We start from the raw sequence: 16,756 nt of genomic DNA on the forward strand, positions 1-16,756 counted from the left end.
CCCCAGACACCTTGGTCCTGCTGTCCATCACGTCACCGGCGCTTCATCCGCTTTGCTGCCATGGCAACAGCCATCGCCTTGTTGCCATGGCAACAATCACCCCCCCCCCAATCCCATTAAATTAGCCTGCGTCACCCGGGGCCCACAGGACGCGTGTGTCCCCCCCGTTGCCATGGGAACAGCCCCCCCAGCAGGGGGGAGGGCAGTGCCCCCCTCCCCAGAAAGGCCCCAACCCGTGCTTCATTTTTTTTTCCTTTATTTGGTAAATTCAAGTTTCTCTTTTTCACATTTTTCCTTTTTTTTTTTTTCCATTTTTTTCTTTTTGGTAGTTTTTGTCACACGACGACACGATCCCGACAGGGGGAGGGGAATAGTAGGGGCCCCCCCAGCCCTCACCCGCCCAGCACCCTCCCACCCACACGGCATAGGTGGAGGGGCAGGAATTGCCCCCCCCCATGCACACATAGACTGGGGGGGGTCCAGGCGCCTGGGGGAGGGGGGAGACCGCAGGGGCCCCGGACGCCTGGGCCCTCTGTGCTGCTCCTGCCCCTGCCATAGGGCAAGCTGCCCCCCCCTTTTCCAGGGGGGGGGTTGTCGGTCTGTACGTCTCCGAGCGGATGGTCCCGGCTTGGTGTCGTGGGGCTGGGTGGGGGGTCCATGGGGGGGGGAGCTCAATAGTATGTCTCCTTCTCCACCCAACCTGCAGGAGAGAGGTACAGCGTGAGAAGGGAGCCCCCCCCCGAGCAGCCCCTCCAGCCCTCCCCACACCCCCCTCCAGCCCCCCACCTCCAGGGTTTCGGCGCAGGATGAGCTTGCGGATCTCGTCGTAGACGAAGATGAGGAAGCTGTAGGGGAAGGCGCAGAACCACCAGCTCGGCCTGGGGGGGGGAGATGGGGGGGGTTAGCGGGGGGGCAGAGGAGCACCCCAAAACTGCAGCACCCTGTGCACAGATGGGGAGCAACGCAGAGCCTGGAGCAGGGTAGGAAACCTCCCCCCCCAAGAGATCAGAGACCCCTCCCCGCTATTAGAGACCCCCATGCACTACCACCCCCTGGGAGTCCAGACCCCCCCCCATGCACTGCCACCCCCCCAAAGGGTGCTCAGACCCCCCCCAGGAGTCCAGACCCCCCCCATGCACTGACCCCCCTGAGGTGTTAGAACTGCCCCCCCTCAAATGCGCCCCCTCCGCAATACATGCCCATGAGACCCCCACCAAGGGGTGCAGCACAGCACAGACCCCACGCCAGGCCCCCGGGGGGGTGCACAGACCCCCCCCCCCACGCCCCCCCACTCACTTGAGGGGGTACATGCGCAGCGCCACATCCATGCCGGGGCAGTAGGAGAGGAAGGCGGCCAGCGCCGTCTCCTCGAAGAGCCCGAAAATCAGGATCTTATTCCTGGGGGGGGGGGGGGGACAAAAAATACCATGAGTCAAGACACGCCCCCCCCGCAACCCCCCCATGCCACACTGGCTGCAGGACACCCCCCCCCCCAAGCTCTGCACACACTCCCTCCCCCCCGCCACGGCTCTCCGCTGCGGGGGGGCCCCGTGGGGCGCCCTGCTGCCCGCAGCCCCCCCGGTCTGCCCCCCCCCACGCACTTCATGCCCTGCTGGAAGACGGAGTTGCGGCGGGTCTTGCAGATGATGAGGTCGGCCCACTGCACCACCACGATGCTCACGAAGAAGGCCGTGTGGCACGTGAACTCCACCACCTTGCGCTGCTCGTAGGTCTGCGGGGGGGGGGGGGGGGCAGAGCGTGAGACCTCCCCCCCGCCAAAATACACCCCTGCCCCCCTCCCTCCTTCCAACCAGCCTCTGCGTGCAGGCGGGAGCCATGGGGAGAGGGGCACACGGACAGCGCTGTGCACGGCCATGGGGGGGGGGGGGATGGGGAGGTTAATGCCCCCCCCCTCAGTTGGGGGCAGGGAATTGGAGTACAACAACCCCCCCCATCATGCATAGGGAATGCGGGTGCAATGACCCTCCCTAAATCGTGCACCAGGAATGGGGGGTGCAATGACCCCTCCCACCCTGCTTGTGGACAGGAATGGGGGTGCAATGAACCCCCCCAAATCATGCACCAGGAATTGGGGGTACAATGACCCCCCCTTGCTGATTGCACCCCCATTCCCTGTGCACAGGGAATGGGGGTGCACGGATGCCCCTAGGAATGGGGAACGGTGGGGGACGGATGCCCCGTGCCAGGGGATCAGCAGTGCGGGAACGCGACACCGGGGGCGCAGACGCCCCCCCGGAACGGGGCGCGGACCCCCGCCCCGCTCACCCACTGCTGCCCGTAGGAGTCCTCGAGGTCGTTGACGGTGCGGTCGTCCCAGTTGAGGCGGATGCCCACCAGGCAGGAGGGCAGGAAGCCGTTCTCCGCCAGGATCACGAAGTACGAGAAGAAGCCGCCCAGCGCCTGGATCATCCCTGGGGTGGGGGGCGAGGTGTGTGTGTGTGGGGGGTGCAGGCAGGGCATCCCCCAGGCTGCCCCCCGCCCTGCTGCACCCCCGGAGCTGCCCTGCACCTCACAGTGTTTGCAGCACCCACTGGACCCCATTGCACCTCACTGCACCCCCCAGAGCCTCCATCACACCTCACAGTGCTTGCAGCACCCATGGGACCCCATTGCACCCCACACTGCCCCACAGGGCCCCACTGCACCCCCCAGAGTCCTCACTGCACCTGACAGTGCTTGCAGCACCCCACAGGTTCCCATCGCACCCCAAAGTGCTTGCAGCACCCATAGGGCCCCTTTGCACCCCAGGCATGCCCTACGGTGCTGGGGGCTGCCCCACACCCCACGGTAGCCCCCCGTGCCCCAGAGGGCCCCCGCACCGATCTGCCCGTAGGCCATGCTGATGAGCCGCTCGTTGACCAGCTTGTCCGACCGGGGGTTCCTGGGCTGCCGCTTCATGATGTCGCTCTCGGCCGCCTCGTAGGCCAGGGAGATGGCGGGGACCTGGGGGGAGGGGCGGGGGGTCACCCCAGCCCGGGGGGTCCCGGCCCCCCACGGCTGGGATGGGGCTCGGCCCCATGCTCAGGGTGTCCCTACCTGGGAGGGGTCAAAGGGGGTCCAGGGTGCCCAGGGCAGGGGCACCCCAGAGGAATGGGGGGGGTCTCAGGGACTGGGGGTCATGCAGGATTTGGGGGGCCCAGAATGGGGCCAAGCGCCTGTCCTGGGGTTTAGGGACCCTGGGGGGGGGGGTCCCAGGAGAACCCCATGGTGTCTAGGGGGACCCAGGGGACTCCTCACTTTTAGGGTTCCTGTTTTTGGATGCTTCAGGGGGCTCCATGGAGCCTGGGGGTCCCAGGAGACTCCCCTATAGTGTCTAGGGGGACCTGGGGGTCCCATCCTGGGGGGTCTCCACAGTGTTTGGGGGTGGCACTGGGGACCTGGGGGTCCCAGGGCCCTCCCAGACGCGGGGGTCTGCTGCTCACCATGTCGGTGCCCAGGTCGATGCAGAGGATGGTGATGGTGCCCAGGGGCAGCGGGATGTTGGCCATGATGAAGAGGAGGAAGGGGGTGATCTCCGGGATGTTGCTGGTCAGGGTGTAGGCGATGGACTTCTTCAGGTTGTCAAAGATGAGGCGGCCTGGGGGGGAGAACAGGAGTCGGGGGGGTGTCCTCCCCCCCGCCAACCTCCCGCTACAGCCCCACAGGTCCCCAGTCCAGCCCCACCTTCCTCCACCCCAGTGACGATGGAGGCAAAGTTGTCATCCAGCAGGATCATGTCGGCTGCCTGCTTGGAGACGTCGGAGCCAGCGATGCCCATGGCCACCCCGATGTCGGCCTTCTTCAGCGCTGGGGAGTCGTTGACACCGTCACCTGTCACCGCCACGATGGCGCCCTGGGGACACAGGGACACGGAGGTGAGGGATGGGGACTGGGATGGGGACTGGGATGGGGACAGTGACCAGGGCCCATCACCGCCACCATGGCACCCTGGGGACACGGAGGTGAGGGATGGGGACTGGGATGGGGACAGTGACCAGGGCCCATCGCTACCATGATGGCACCATCAGGACATCGATGGGGTCATCGGGACAGGAGGAGTGAGGGATGGGGACCAGGCCCATGCCCACCCTGATGGCATCCTGGGGACGAGGGAGGCAGGGGAAGCCTCTGGGGACCCTGGTGGCCAGTTTGGGTGGTTTGGGGGAGACCCTGAAGGCTGAGCTTGGAGAGGTCTGGGGGACCGTGGCGGAATGGTTTGGGGTCGCTCGGGGCAGAGGCCGGGGGCAGGCGTGGGGCGCGGACCTGGCGCTGGCAGCCCTCGACAATGATGAGCTTCTGCTGGGGGGACGTGCGGGCGAAGACGATCTCGGTGTGGTTCTGCAGGATCTCGTCGATCTGCTCCGATGACATGTCCTTGAGGTCGGTGCCGTGGATCACGCAGGCCTTGGCGTCCCTGGGGAAGCGAGGGGCACGCGGGGCGCTGAGGCCAGCCCAGCACCCTGAGCCCCAGGGCTGCCCCCTTCCCCTGCCCCCAAAACTGCTCCAGGGTCCCCTGCACCCCAGCCAGCCCTGGGATGCACCTCGGCATGGCTCCAGCCCCACGTAGCTCAACACCCTGCACCCCATCCTTCGTCCCCAGCACCCCAACACCTCTCCAGCATCCCCCACATAGCTCCAGCACCCCGTAATTCAGCACTGTGCACCCCATCCCTCAACCCAGCACCCCAGTGCATCTCCAACATCCCCTGCACTGCACCCCAGCACCTCTGCATGGCTCCAGCACCCAATGGCTCAAAAAACTGCACCTCAACCTTCGTTTCCTCCACCCCAGCACTGCATCCTATTGCCTCTGCATGGCTCCAGCACCCTCCACCTCAGCTTCCATCTCCTGCACCCCAGCACCTCTCCAGCATCCCCTGCACTGCACCCTGGTGCTTCTGCACCCCAAACCTCTCCCAAGTCCCCCTCTAGCCCCTGCACCCCAGCCCTACCTGGGGTTGACCTGGCTGACGGGGATGTTGAGGCGGGCGGCAATGTCCTCCACTGTCTCGTTGCCCTCTGAGATGATGCCTACACCCTTGGCAATGGCCTTGGCCGTGATGGGGTGGTCACCAGTCACCATGATCACCTGGTTGGGGGGTGGGGGGGGGGGGGGGAACAGGGAATGATGAAGACCTGGCCCGTGGTAGGGTGGCTAGAGGGTTGGTTCCTTGGGGTGCCGGGGGGTTCCCACCTTGATGCCAGCACTGCGGCACTTGCCCACGGCGTCAGGCACAGCGGCCCTGGGGGGGTCGATCATGGACATGAGCCCCACGAAGCAGAGGTTGTCGGTGGCGAAGTTCACGTCGTCGCAGTCGAAGGCGAAGCCCTTGGGGTACTGCTCCTCGGGCAGGTAGAAGTGGCAGAAACCTGGGGGGGGGGGGGGGGGGGAGGATGAGACCCTCCCCCTTCCCTGCACCCCAACCCACCCGCATCCCCCAACCCAGCATCCCTTTGGCACCCCCAGAGGCTCCCCCCCACCAGGACCAGCCCCAGGGACCCCTCCAGACCCCAACTATGCCCAGGAGCTACTGTTCCAGGGGCCTCAGGACCCCCCCAGGACCCTCTCCTAGGACATGCTCACCCAGGAACCCCCCAAGACCCCAAACCCAGGACCTCCTTCACCAAGGACTCCAGCCCCCCTCCCCTGGACCCTCTGGTCCCCCCCATCCTGTATTCAGGACACACTCACCCTGGGAACTCTGGGACTCTCCCAGACCCCCCCCCCTCCATACCCAGAACCCCTGGGACCCCCCTGGACCCCTGTCCCCTACCAGGACAGGCTCATCCAGGGACCCTGGAGACGTCCCAGCCCTATTCCCAGGACCCCTTGGGACCTTCATTTCCTTACTCAGGACCTCCATACTGTACCCAAGACCCCCAGGACTCCCCAGGCCTCCCATATCCTACCCAAGATGGGCTTGCCCAGGACCCCTCCAGACCCACCAGGACCCTCATCTCATGCCCAGGTCCCCCAGGACCCCCATCCCCTACCCAAGATAGGCTTGTCCAGGACCCCTCTGGATCCCCCAATACCCTCATCCTGTACCCAGGACCCCCCAATCCCCTACCCAGGATGAGCTTGGATCCTCATCCCATGCCCAGGACCCCCAGGACCCCCCAGAAGCCTCATCCTGTGCCCGGCCCCCCGGGACCCCCGCCCCTACCCAGGACGCGTTCTCCCAGCCCGCCCAGCTCCAGGTAGGCGTTCTGGAAAGCCTCCTTCATCTCCTCGTCCAGGGGCTGCTCCTTGCCCTGCAGCAGGATGGTGGAGCAGCGGTCCAGGATCCGCTCCGGGGCCCCCTTCATCACCAGCAGGTACCGGTTGTCGTTGGGGTCCTCGGTCTCATGGATGGAGAGCTGCAGGAAAAGCGGAGGGTGGGGTGGGTGGAGGGGTCAGGCCTGGGGTTCCCCCCCCCCCCATACCGTGGGATTTTCCAGGCCGGTGCCCCCTGGGAATCCCGTCCTGCCAGCACGGTGCAGGGGATTAGTGTGACGGGCTGGGACGGTGGCAGGACCTGCCCCCCCCCCCCCCGGCGCAGGGGGCCCCATGGGGGAACCGGGGCTGGGGGCTGCCATGGGGCCCTGGGGGACACGCAGGTATGGGGGGGGTGTCCAGGGTCTTGGGGTACCTACAGGTGTGAGGGGAGCCAGAAGGGCTTTGGGGGGCTCGTGGTGGCCACGAGGGCTTGGCGGAGCCAGAGGGTCTTGGGAGACCCAGAGGGTCTGGAGGGCATCACGAGGACTTGGGGGGGGGGGGGGACCTGGCAGATCAGGAGGAGCTTCCCAAGGGCTTTGGGGGCCAGGAGGGGTGGTGGGAGGCAGAGGGCCAAGGAACTGGGGGGGGGACTCTACAGGTTCTGGGGTGCCCTGGAGGTTTGGAGAGGTTTAGGGGGACCCAGAGGGACCTTGTGGGTCCCTAGAGATATTTGGGGGCCATAAGGGGGGGGAACACACTGCAGTTTTGGGGGGGACCTCCCCCGAGGTACCTGGTACTTGTTGGTGGAGTTGAAGGGGATCTCGGCCACTTTCTTGTTCCTCTCCCTCATGACCTTGACGGAGCCGGACGAGAGCTCGATGCACTTGAGCAGGGCCGACTCCGAGGCGTCCCCGGCCACGTCGCGCTGGGGGACAGGCACAGGGTGAGGGGGAGCGTGGAGCCCTTCCCAGGCCCCTGGGACCCTCCAGAGCCCCCCAAGCCCCTGTCCTGCCCCATGGGCTCTATAGAGCTCCCCGAGCCCTTCCCAGGCCTCCAGGACCCTCTAGAGCCCCCTGAGCCCTTCCCAGGCCCCTGGGACCCTCCAGAGCCCCCCGAGCCCCTGTCCTGCCCCATGGGCTCTATAGAGCCCCCCGAGCCCTTTCCATGCCCCTGGGACCCTCTAGAGCCCCCCGAGCCCTTCCCACACCCCCAGGACCCTCCAGAACCCCCCCAAGCCCCTGCCCTGCCCCATGGGCCCTCCAGAGCCCCCCCAACCCCCCCCAGCCCTGGGACCCTCCGGAGCCCCCCCCCAGGCCCCCCACCTTGAGGATGGGCACGTTCTCCTGCCCCCCCTTGAAGACGGCCCGGTTGCAGAGCCCCGCGATGTGGGACAGGGCCACCCACGTGGCCGAGCTCTTGTCGAAGGCGGTTCCTGTGGAGGGGGAATGGGGGGCAATCAGTGGGGCACCCTGTTCAGCCCCCCCCCCCCCCCGGGCTCCCAGCACAGCACCCCGATAGCCCTCATTTCCACCAGCCCCATGTCCCCAGGTTCCCCTCTGGGGACCCCAATTCTCCCCCCAGCAGTTCTGCACATCCAACCCCCCCAGCCTGAACCCCCCCAGTTCCCCCAGTGCATCTCTCCCCTTCCCCCTTTTCTCCCCCAGCCCCTTTTCCCTTGCCCCAGTCCCACCATTACCTCCAGCCCAGTCTTCCCCAGTCCCGCCACCTCAGCATTTCCCAGTCTCCCCCAGCCCAACATCTCCCAGTTCCTCCCCAACTCCCTGACTGCTCCCCAGCCCAGCATCCCCCAGCTCCTCCCCAGTCCCCCCAGCCCAGCACCCTCTCAGTCCCCTCAGTTCCTCCCCAATCCCCCCAACACCCCCAGCCCAGTACCCTCCCATTCCTCCCAGTTCCTCCCCAGTCCTCCCAGCACCCTCAGCCCAGGACCTCCCCAGTTCCCCCAGCTCCTCCCCAGCCTCCCCACTACTCCCCCAGCCCAGCATCTCCCAGCCTCCCCACCACCCCCAGTCCTGCCCCACTTACCCGCAGCCCCAATTCCCCCCAGTGCCCTGCCGCCCAGTCAGCCCCGTTTCCTCCTGCCCCGGCTCACCGGACTGGTCCTCGGTGGTGTCGGCCTCGTGGATCTGGTTGTCGAACCACATGTGGGCCACGGTCATGCGGTTCTGCGTGAGGGTGCCCGTCTTGTCGGAGCAGATGGTGGAGGTGGAGCCCAGCGTCTCCACCGCCTCCAGGTTCTTCACCAGGCAGTTCTTGCGCGCCATGCGCTTGGCCGTCAGCGTCAGGCACACCTGGGGGGGACGTGGGTCGGAGCCGGCCCCACGGCATGGCCATGCCCCCCCAGTGCCCCCAGGCCGTGGGCGGGTGTATGTGGGGGGGGGGCATCGCACCCACTGCCCTGCACCCATGGCCCCCATCACACCCACAGCCCTGCACCCACAACCCTCCATTGCACCCGCAGTCCTGCACCCATGGCCCCCATCACACCCACAGCCCTGCACCCACAACCCTCCATTGCACCCGCAGTCCTGCACCCATGGCCCCATCACACCCACAGCCCTGCACCCACAACCCTCCATTGCACCCACAGCCCTGCACCCATGGCCCCCATCACACCCACAGCCCTGCACCCACAACCCTCCATTGCACCCACAGCCCTGCACCCATGGCCCCCATTGCACCCACGGATCCTATACCCATGGGTCCCCATTGCACCCATGCACACCCCATTGCACCAACGGTCCTGCACCCATGCCCCCCTCATTGCACCCACACTTGATCTCCCAGCCCCCCCTTTGCACCTTGAGCCCCCCATTGCACCCCCTCCCCTGGATCCCCAGCCCCTCACTGGACCTTATCCCACACCCACAGCCCTCCGCTGCACCCACAGCCTCCCTGCCCCCTAACCAGGACCCAAAGCCCACCATTGCACCCACAGCTCCCCACTGCACCCTAGCCTGCCCCCCCTAGTCCTGGACCCACATTCCCCCATTGCACCCCAGCCCCATGCCACACTGCAGCTGGACCCCCAGCCCCACGTTGCACCCCTCCCTCCACGCACAGTGACGGTGGCCAGCAGCCCCTCAGGCACGTTGGCCACGATGATGCCAATGAGGAAGATGACGGCCTCGAGCCAGGTGTAGCCGAGGATGAGGGAGAGGATGAAGAAGGAGATGCCGAGGAAGACGGCGACGCCGGTGATGAGCTGGATGAAGTGCTCGATCTCCACCGCGATGGGCGTCTTGCCCACCTCCAGCCCCGAGGCCAGCGTGGCGATGCGCCCCATCACCGTCCGGTCCCCCGTGGCGATCACCACCCCCCGCGCCGTACCTGGGGGCCCAGAGGGGTCACACGGGGCCCCGGTTGGCCTCGGTCCCCGAGGCAGCCCCCAGATCCCAAAGTGGTGACAGGACCTCAGTGAAGCCCCCCTCCCCCAGCTGCCCCCGAGACTCCAGAGCAGCAACAGGACCCCAAAATCCAACTCTGGGACCCCAAGGCAGCCCAGGGTCCTCTGCACCCCGTGACAGCACCGGGGAGCCTAGAGCAGCCCCCAAACCTGCTCAGGGATCCCAAAGCCAGCGCAGCGCAGCCCCAAGGGGTCCCGAGCCCACCCCAGGGCCCTCCGAGCCGCCGGCTCACCCTCGACGCAGTTGGTAGAGAAGAAGGTGATGTTGCGGGTCTCCAGCGGGTTGTCGTGGGTGCAGTCGGGTGAGCGGGTCTGGGGCTCTGACTCACCAGTCAGCGACGAGTTATCAACCTGGGGGTGGGGGGCACGTCAGCCGGGGGGGGGGAACCAGGCACCCTGGGGACGGGGCTGCTGCAGGGCTGGGGCGCTCTGCAAGCTTGGAGGGGGGTCCCTGAAGGTGGAGGAGGAATTGGGGGGGGGTCTGCAAGGTTGGAGCAGCTATTGCAGAGTGTGTGGGGGGGGGCTCTCTGCAAGGTCGGGGGTCCAGAGGGCTCATGCAGAGCATGGGGAGCTCTCTGCAAGGTCGGCAGGTCTATGGGGCTGACACAGAGCACAGGGGGCTCTCTGCAAGGTTGGGGGGGTCTGTGGGGCTCACGCAGAGCATGGGGGGCTCTCTGTAAGGCCAGGGGGGTCTGTGGGGCTCACACAGAGCTTGGGGGGGCTCTCTGTAAGGCTGGGGCTGCTAAGGGTCCCCCCAGCCCCTGACAGGCTCCATAGACCCACGTGCAGTGGGGGGAGTCTCGAGGGGGGCGTGCAGAAGTTAGGAGGGTTGGTAGGGGGCTGTGCAGCCGTGGGGCTTGGGCCGGCTCAGAGTGTTGCAGACGGGCTTGGGGGGCTCTGGGGGGGGGGTCCCACCTTGCAGCCGTGGGCCGAGATGATGCGCAGGTCGGCCGGGACTCGGTCCCCTCCCTTGACCTCCACCAAGTCCCCGACGACGACTTCCTCCGCGTTGAGCTGCATCTTCTCCCCTTCCCGGATCACCAGGGCTTGCTGGGGGGCGTGTGGGAGGGGGGGACATGACACATTGTGGGGGGGGGGCAGACACAAAACCCTCCAGCATCCCCTCCCCCAGCTGAGCCCCCTCCCCGGGCCCACCTGGGGCACCATGTTCTTGAAGGACTCCATGATCTTTGAGCTCTTGGCCTCCTGGTAGTAGGAAAAGCATCCGGTGATGATGACAACGGCTGCGAGGACGATGCCCAGGTACAGCTGTGGGGGGGGGGGGGGGGGGGGGGAGAGAACAACGGGGGGGGTCAGCATGGCGCAGCCCCCCACACAGTGCACCCCACATATCCCTGCACCCATCCCCCAGCACAGCAACCCCCTCGCACCCCACTGCCCTGCTTTGCCCCCCAGGCACAGCTGCCCCCTGTTGCACCCCAGTTCTGCAAGACAGCTGCCCCCCAGTGCACCCCCCATTGCAGCCCAGCTCTTCAGGCACGATCACCCCCATTGCACCCCAATTCCTGGGCACAACTGCTCCCATTGCACCCCAGTGCTCCATGCACTGTTGCTCCCTGTGGCACCCCCATTCCCAGGCACCACCGACCCCCATGCACAATTGCCCTCCATTGCCCCCCGTTGCTGCCCCAGCTGCCCCCCACGCGCCCCTGCCCCTGCCCACGTTGTCGTTGGAGGGCTCATCCTCGGTGCCGGCCTGGATGCCGTAGGCGAGGAAGCAGAGGATGGCCCCGATCCAGAGCAGGATGGAGAAGCCCCCGAAGAGCTGGCGGCAGAACTTGACCCACTCGGGGGTGGTGGGCGGCGGGGTGAGGGCGTTGGGGCCGTCCCGCGCCAGGATCTCCTGCGCCTTGCTGTGGGTCAGGCCCTGTGGCCGGCGGGTGTCAGAGCGGGGCCCCAGGGCACCCCGGTACGGACCCCCACAGAGGACCTCCCCCATGATGGGATAGACCCCAAAAGGACCCCAATGGGGACCCCCGATGGGTTGATGGACCCCAACAGGGATCTTCAAAAAGAGACCCCAAAGGGACCCTCAGTGGGGAGATGGACCCCAACAGGGATCCCCAAAAGGGACCCCCAATGGGGAGATGGACCTCCAACAGAGACCCAGACCCTAACCGGGATCCCAGTGGGGAGATGGGCCCCAACAGGAACCCCTGAAAGGGACCCAAAGGGTTCCCCAATGGGGAAATGGACCCCAATAGGGATCCCCCCAAAAGGACCCTAATGGGACCACCAATTAGGAGACCCACAAGGGAGAGGGAAACCCCCAAAGGAGACACCCCAAACGCCCCCTCCCCGCTCCTGGGGGCACCCTCACCTGCACGCAGTCCGTGTTGTATTTCCGACAGACCTCCTCAATGGACATCTTGTGCTCTGTCTGCAGGAAGAGGGGTGAGACCCCGGCCACCCAGCCTGCTCGGGACCCCCCCCCCACTGCCCCCAGCCCCATGGACTGCCCCCTTGCATTGCACCCCGCACTGCCCCTATATTGCACCCCAGCCCCCACTCACCATAGCCACCTCCTTCTTGAGGTCATCGAGGTCCCGGGTCTTGCTCTTGCCCTTCTTGGGCGACTCCTTCTCGCCCCCCTTGTCCTGCGTGGTGGCCACGCGGTAGCTGTCGGAGCGGCCGTACTGGGGGGGGGGGGTTTACGCTGGGGGGCCCCGGGCAGGCACCCACCACCCCGTGCGGTTGCCCCAAGCCCCAGCGCGAACCCCCAAACCCAGTGCTCCTGCGGCACGGTGCCCCAAACCCTGCAGTGCACTGCCCACCACCCAAGGCCCCCCCAGTCCTGCCCCACAGCACCCCACTACCCAGAGCCCCCCCCCAGACCCTGCCCCATGGCACCTGAGAGCCTCGGATGCCCCCCAAAAGCCCAAATTCCTGAAAAATGGCATCCCATTGCTCTGAAGATCCTTCATCCCTGCAGAGACCACTCCAAGCACCCCAAATCCCTGCAAAGCACCCCAAAACCCCACGTGCCCCACATCTCTGCAATACAGCACTCCATAGCCCCAGGGCCCCCCAAGCACCCCAAATCCCTGCAAAACAGCACCCCAGAGACCACCCCGAGCATCTTAAATCCCTGCAAAACATCCCCCCAAAAAATCTAGTGCCCCAAATCTCTGTAGAAAAGCACCCCAGAGACCCCCAGATCCCTGCAAACCAGCCCCTCCAGTCCCTAGGGACCCCCCCCAGGACCCAGACCCTGCGACTCAGCATTGTCCAGCCCATAGGGAACCCCCCACCCCAGTGAGAGATGCCTGCAGCCTCCCAAACCCCCAGGGCCCCCCAACCCCATATCATGGCACCCCCCAGTTCCCGGGGATCCCCCCAGCCACCCCCCAAATGCTCCAGCCCCTCAGGAGAGCCATGCCCCCCCCCCCCCCGCAGCACCCCACATCCCACCGTGGCCCCCCCTTGCCCGGCACAAGGACACGCGGGGCAGGAAGCCCCCCCGGCCGTGCTGGGGGACGCGGTGCCCCCCCTCGCCATCTGCTGCCCTGATAATCCGGCCTCAGCCGCGGGCTGGGGGTGGGAATGGGATGGGGGGGGCAGGGAGGGGGAGGGGCGCCCCACGGCCTGGTGGGGGCGCCCCACAGGAAAGGGGGGGACCCCCCACACCCACATACTTACCTGGGGTCCAGGGGTCCCCCGCACTGGGGGAAGCCCAGGCGTCCAGGCATGCACAGAGGGGGCCCAGGCGTCCAGACACAGACACACACACGCTTGTGCACACACAAGGGACCCAGGCATCCTGGCACACGCATGCACATGAGGGACCCCCCCCCCACAAGGACCCAGGTGTTCTGGCACACGCACACACACAGAAGGGACCCAGGCGTCCTGGCACAGACGTGCACACGAGGGACACACACACAAGGACCCAGGCATCCTGGCACACACACACACACAGAGAAGGGACCCAGGCATCCTGGCACACACATGCACACGAGGGACGCACACACAAGGACCCAGGCATCCTGGCACACACACACACACACAGAAGGGACCCAGGTGTCCTAGCACACACATGCACACGAGGGACACACACACAAGGACCCAGGCATCCTGGCACACGCATACACATGCGCACACAGAAGGGACCCAGGGGTCTGGGCACACACATGCACTCCCCTCTAAAGGGACCCAGCCGTGCTGGCACACACACACACACACACGACCCAGGCGTCCGGGTACGGACACGTGTCCCCCCACACACACATGCACACACCACCTTTGCACGGGAGCCCCAATCTGGATTGGAGCCAGGGGTGGGGGGGAACTGCTGCCCTTGTTGCCCCAGGGAGGCCTGTGGGGAGGGGGGCAGATGCAGGGGGGGATTTTCTACCCTCTGCTTTGTTGCAATGGGGGGTGCCGGTGGGGGGGGGGGATCACACCCCAGGGATGGGGGCTGTTATCGGGGGAGGGGGGCAGATCCATGCACTCTGGGGTGCCGCGAGGGGCTGGCACCCAGCCAGCACTGCAGTGGCCCTCGCCGCAGCGCGAGGGGGGGGCACCAGCACCCGCCTCCCCCCACCCCCGACAGCTGGGTCAGGGTGACCCCGAGCAGCCGCAGGAGCAGGGCGGGGGGGGGGGAGGGGGGAAATGTTCTGCCTGGAAACCCCCAAACCCCAGCCAGGGTGTGTGTGGAGGGGAACAAGCACAAAGACCCCCAGTAATAACCATGGGGCTGGGGGGGACCTATTCCCTTTCTCCCTGGGAATCTCCATTTGGGGGGGGGATTCCCTTGGGAGGGGGTCCCCATCTCCGGGGGAACCCCTTTTTCCTGGAGGAACCCCCTATCCCCGGGGGGAGGGGGTCAGCCTCTCCTTGAGGACCCCCTCCACCCCCTCTGCATGCACTGCTTCCCCTCCCCCCGCGTTAATGTGGGGATCAGACTCGTTCCCTATTTATTAATTAGCGCTATTAATTAGGGGCGGGAGGGGGCTCCCCCTAAGGGGGTCTGGGTGCTTTCCTCCCTTCCTCCTCCTCGTCCCACCCCCCCCCCCAAAGGAGAGAGGAAGGTTATCGGGGGCGCGCGCGCGCACGCGCACTGCAGAGGTGCGCGCGCTCCCGGAGCCCCCGCCGCGGACACGCGCGGACACGCGCGCAGAAACAGGGCCCTGCGCCGCGGGGACAAGGACACGAGGACACGCGCGGGAGCGAGGGGGGCGCTTGGGGACACTAACGGGGGCGGCGGGCAGCGCCCGCCCCGCGCCGGGACGCGGGGCCCCCACGCTCTGCAGAGCCGCGTCGCGCGTGTCCCCTGCGCGGCTCCCGCAAGGGCGCCCCCCCCCCCCCCCGCCCGCGCCAGTGCGCATCGGGGTCGCCCCTTGCACACTCACACGCACCCACGGGCTTTGCACACCCAGGCTGCGCCCAGCGCCGTGCGCCCCCGGGCCGCCCCGCGCCCCGCTCGCGCCTTGCACGCGCCTCCCGCACCCTCGCTGGCACCTCGCACCGCTCTTGCATCCCCCCGCTACCGCCTTGCTCACTCCTTCCACACCCCGCCTGCACCTTGCACACCCCGCCATCGCCTTGCACGCTCCTTCCACACCTCACCACCACCTCGCACACCACTTCCACGCCCCTCGCACGCTCCTTGCACACCCGGCTCGCACCTTGCACACCACTTCCACACCCCCCTCGCGCCTTGCACGCCCCTCGCACGCTCCTTCCACACCCCGCCCGCGCTTTGCACATCCCGGCTCGCACCCTGCGCACGACTCCCACAGCCCTGCTAGCACCTTGCGCGCCCCGCCCGCCCCCGGCGAGCTTTGTACGCCCCTTGCACGCCCCTTGCACACCGCGGCTGCCGCTCGCCGGGCCGGGCCGGGCCGGGCCGGGCCGTACGTACCCCCATGGCTGCGGCGGGTGCAGCCGGGCCGAGCCGGGCCGGGGGAGCGCAGCGGAGCGGAGCACAGCGGCCGGGCCGAGGGAGGGAGCGGGCGGCGCTGCCCCGGCTGCGGCGAGCCCGGGACTGGGGCCGGGGCGCGCGGCGGCCGCGCTCTGGGCTGGGGGGGGGGGCGCGCGGCGGCCAATCAGCGCGCGAGCCCCCCCCCGCCCCGCGCAGGCCCCGCCCCTTTTACTGCGGATTCACCTCGGGGGGGGGGGGAGCAGCCCGCAGCCCCGGGGAGCGGCGCCCCCAGATGCACCGCCCTTCCGCAGGGCCCCCCAATAACCCCCGCAATGCGCCCCCCCGCAATGCGCCCCTCGCAGTGCGCCCCCCGCAGTGCACCCCCCGCTGCAACCCCCCGCAATGCGGCCCCCCTGCACCCCCTAGTGCACCCCCGCAATGCGCCCCCCCGGCCGTGCACCCCAATGCACCCCCCCTGCAATTACCCCCCCCCGCAGTGCACCCCCAGTGAGCCCCCCCGCTTCCCCCCTGCAATCACAGCCCCCGCAGTCAGCCCCCCCTGCAATGCACCCTCTATGCCCCCCACAACACTCCCCAGTGCACCCCTGCAGTAATCCACTCGCAGTGCCCCCCCCGCAATGCCCCCCAATTCCCTCTCTGCAATGCACCCCCCGCATTGCACCCCCTGCAATGTGCCCCCCCACACTGCACCCCAACAAATGCCCATGAAATGCACCCCCAATTTTCACCCCAATGTACCCCCCCCTGCAACGCACCCCCCATGGGGAAACCCTTGCCCCTAAGCTACCTGCCAGGCCCCTCCCCAGTTCATGGGGGCCCCCTCACAATGAACCCCCAAACCACCCTGCAGAATGCCCCAAGCACCACAGCCCCCCCACAATGCACCCCCAAAAATAGGTCCGCAACACCCCCGCCATGAACCAGCCCCCCCACTGCAGGGCACCCCCAGTCCAGGCCTGTCCCTCCCCCCCAGCACCACCCCCAGGCTGCCCCCAGGGCCCAGCAGTACCCCCCAAGTGCCCCCTTCTGGAGCCACCAGGCCTCCCTGAATTGTCCCCCCCCCCAAGTCCCGAGAACAGCCCGGGCCCCACAGGGCCACGACAACACCCCAAAACACTCACACAGACACCCTGACACACGCACACAGACACCTTGAAGCCCACAGACACACGAGTGGACACTCCAACACGTGCACAGACACACACACAGACACCCTGACAAGCACACA

At 67.3% G+C, this 16,756-nt stretch overlaps 1 protein-coding gene across 1 annotated transcript; it reads right to left on the bottom strand.

Moving 5' to 3' along the window:
* Positions 1-427: 427 nt before the first annotated feature.
* Positions 428-15,583, bottom strand: ATP1A3 (ATPase Na+/K+ transporting subunit alpha 3). Its single transcript, XM_062598746.1, has 23 exons — positions 15,508-15,583; positions 12,158-12,280; positions 11,965-12,024; positions 11,308-11,511; positions 10,779-10,892; positions 10,539-10,673; positions 9,857-9,974; positions 9,279-9,547; positions 8,310-8,508; positions 7,522-7,631; positions 6,990-7,124; positions 6,168-6,360; positions 5,195-5,370; positions 4,953-5,089; positions 4,264-4,414; positions 3,685-3,853; positions 3,444-3,598; positions 2,841-2,964; positions 2,287-2,432; positions 1,602-1,732; positions 1,297-1,398; positions 787-878; positions 428-700 (listed from the first exon to the last, which is right to left on the bottom strand). The coding sequence occupies exons 1-23, from the start codon at positions 15,511-15,513 to the stop codon at positions 672-674; spliced, it is 3,078 nt and encodes a 1,025-aa protein (XP_062454730.1). The 5' UTR covers positions 15,514-15,583; the 3' UTR covers positions 428-671.
* Between the last annotated feature and the right edge of the window lie 1,173 nt (positions 15,584-16,756).

This window comes from Rhea pennata, chromosome 36, assembly GCF_028389875.1.
Source record: "Rhea pennata isolate bPtePen1 chromosome 36, bPtePen1.pri, whole genome shotgun sequence".
Classification (NCBI taxonomy): Eukaryota; Metazoa; Chordata; class Aves; order Rheiformes; family Rheidae; genus Rhea; species Rhea pennata.